Genomic DNA, 3,310 nt, shown 5'->3' with positions numbered 1-3,310 from the left:
TGACAATGGTGGAATTTACACTGAACCTACTATAGGAAAGAAGATGCACCTCCAAAGGGGACTACATTTCCCACAACACTTCCGAGACTGGAAAGGGTCAAGTGCCGTGGTGTGCCCTCTCGCTGCTCTTGAGCGATTTGTATTGCAAAAATATATATATAATATATACAAAAACACACACACACAACACATGTTGTGTGTTGCAGCCGACGCTATGAACAGACGCAGAAAGAGCTGACACTATAGTTGACTCTTTTTATAGGTACCGTTGATATATGTTTTATATTAACTTTTGATATCTATATTTTTGAAATTTACATTAGAATGCATTTAGTTACAGAGCAATAAATGGTTAACCTGATCATTAACAGCGGTGGTGTTATCATTTCTGGAAGTATTTGCACTATTTCTGCTGTCATTTCAAATCCTGGTGCATAGGTCAAAGTGGGTATGTTTTGACCGTGGCCCAAAGCAGCAAGTGTGCTATTTTATTTTTCTTATTTTCATACTGTTTAAGTGTGTTTTACCTTGCTCAGATTTGATAACGATCTTCTAAAAATACTTTGTGAAAATATTCAATATGGAATTGAGTTTGAGTAGTACGTATCATAATTCTTCTCTCCTTTCTCCTGAAGACAGTGTCTATACATTTTAACAAACATTTAATGACGAATTGAACCTGAATCTCAAGCCTCGTTTCCAGATGATACATTAAATACCTCTTTGTAATGAATGTCTGGGAAGATTCACTGCATCCAGTGGTTTGTTTCGAGTGTGACTTCTCTGATGTTGCATTCGATCTCTCTTTCTAATGAATGTTTTGTCACTTTTAGTACACCCATGTGTTTTTTTTCATATGCACTTTCTTATGTTGTATTAGGCATCCGTTTGTACTGAATGTCTTGTCACATTTAGTACATTCATATGGTTTAATCCCTGTGTGGATATTTAGATGTTCGGTGAGCTCCCATTTTGTCTTGAATGCCTTAAGACATTCCGTACATTTATGCGGTTTTAGACCTGTGTGCACTGCATGATGAACCTTTAAGCTGTCAAGTCTAGAGAATGTCTTGTTGCATTCAGTACATGCATATGGTTTCTCCCCAGTGTGGCTATTCTGATGTTGCATTAGTAAATTCTTAGTTGTGTAAACTTTGTTACACTCTGTGCATTTGAATGGCTTTTCCCCTGTATGAACTTTCTGATGTTGCGACAGCCCAGGTTTCGTCTTGAATGCCTTAGCACATTCCGTACATTTATGTGGTCGTAGACCAGTGTGTAGAGCCTGATGTATTGTTAGATAATCAATTCGAGCAAATGCTTTGCTGCATTCAGAACATTTATAAAGTTTCTCTCCTGTGTGGGTTGTTTGGTGCCGCCTTAGCGATGCCTGTGTAATGAATGCCTTGTTACATTCAGTGCATTCATACGGTTTCACTCCAGTGTGGGTTTTGTGATGTTGTATTAACTCATCATTTGAAACGAATGTCTTCTTACATTCAAAACACTCGTAAGGTTTCTCTCCTGTGTGGATTTTCTGGTGTCGCGTTAGTTTTCCCTTTGTAATGTATGACTTGTCACATTCAGAACATTCATAGGGTTTCTCTCCAGTGTGGAATTTATGATGATTTATTAGATGTTGCTTGGCAATGAACGCCTTATCACATTCAGTACATTTATATGGTTTCTCCCCAGTGTGGATTCTTTGATGATCTCTTGCTCGGTTCTTTGTAATGAAAGTCTTCTCACATTCAGTACATTCATACGGTTTCTCCCCAGTGTGGATTTTCTGATGTCGCATTAGGTTTTCGATTTTACTGAACGCCTTATCACATTCACTACATTGATATGGTTTCTCCCCAGTGTGGACTTTCTGATGGAGTTTTAGGTTTCTATTTGTAAAGAATGACTTGTTGCATTCAGTACATTCATATGGTTTCTCACCGGTGTGGACTTTATGGTGTTGTATTAGTTGTCCTTTTCTAATGAAAGCCTTGTTGCATTCAATACATTCATATGGTTTCTCACCAGTGTGGAGTTTCTGATGATTCATTAGGCTTTGCTTTGTAATGAACACCTTGTCACATTCTGTGCATTTGTATGATTTCTCCCCAATGTTCAGTGTCTGATGTCGCCTAAGGTATTTATTTAACAAGAAACCCCTGGCACATTCAGAACATTTATATGGTCTTAATCCTCTGTGGCCAGCCTGATGTCGATTTAGAAGTCCTTTTGTACTTAAACATTTACCACATTCAGAAGATAAATACGGCATCTCCATTATGTGGATGCTGTGTTATGATTGATATGTCTTTTTCATCACAACCTTATTTAATTCAATCTATTTACATGTTCTTTCTCAAATGTTGGCTTTCCAATGTATCCAAAGACAGAATTTTAAAATGTTACTTTTTAGTACTTTTATAACTTTTCCAGTGAATTTGCAATGGTTCATTGGTGTGTTGAGGGTTTCTATATGTATATTACTAAAAATATAATGCTCCTTCAGAAGCTATATGTTTTCATATCTACGAGGTACATATCACTGCCTGGAGTAAAGTACTTGCAGTCAATTGGCATCACATGTACTGGAAGCTCTTCTGAAATAACCACAATCGGTGAGCTTGTTTGAACAGGTTGGATTCTTTGGTGATTGAAAAGACTTTCTTGAGACTTTATCACCAAAATAGGAATCTACATTTACCACCAAGGTTTTAAAAGCTATTGTTCTGCAGGACTTATTTGACACAGTTTAAAGGTTGATCCATTTTTCTGTCTTGCAGTGTTTGTGATACCTGTGGATTGAAAAAGCAAATATTTAATTAGTTAAAAGTACATTCTATATTTTAGAAACTCATGTGACGAAAACATGGAAAATGTGTATAGAGGACGACAAAGCAGTAAGGATGTGCAAAGTAAAACAGTATTACAAAGTAATGAAGAGGCAAACTTCTTTCATTAAAGTCACTGGGAGAACATATAATGAATGAATGAAAGTCAATCAATGCCAATCCGCCTTCCAAGACTGACTGAAACAAACACTGCATTCTCAACATTCACTGGGATAGATGAATGAGGATAAAGTTAGGGGAGAATAAACAGAATGTGAATAAATAACGAGGCTCACAGCAAAACAGCCATAATATTAAAAAAATAACGTGTTGCCATTCTGACCCTATCTCTTCCTCTGCATGAAGTAATTAGGACATTTACATCCATCAAACATATACCTCTTATCACTTGATGATGATACTAATGATAATTACAAAACAAATTAGATTATATATTTATTTGTGGTTTATAGAGCGCA

The 3,310-nt window shown here is 36.4% G+C and overlaps 1 protein-coding gene across 1 annotated transcript; it reads right to left on the bottom strand.

Moving 5' to 3' along the window:
- Positions 1-213: 213 nt before the first annotated feature.
- LOC147709897 (uncharacterized) lies at positions 214-2,789 on the bottom strand. The gene has a single exon (XM_086928340.1). The coding sequence runs from the start codon at positions 2,279-2,281 to the stop codon at positions 830-832; it is 1,452 nt and encodes a 483-aa protein (XP_086784466.1). The 5' UTR covers positions 2,282-2,789; the 3' UTR covers positions 214-829.
- Positions 2,790-3,310: the final 521 nt, after the last annotated feature.

Source organism: Lissotriton vulgaris, chromosome 6 (assembly GCF_964263255.1).
Source record: "Lissotriton vulgaris chromosome 6, aLisVul1.2, whole genome shotgun sequence".
Taxonomy (NCBI): Eukaryota; Metazoa; Chordata; class Amphibia; order Caudata; family Salamandridae; genus Lissotriton; species Lissotriton vulgaris.
The sequence above is the reverse complement of the archived record's forward strand: the minus strand, read 5'-3'. Positions and strand labels throughout refer to the sequence as shown.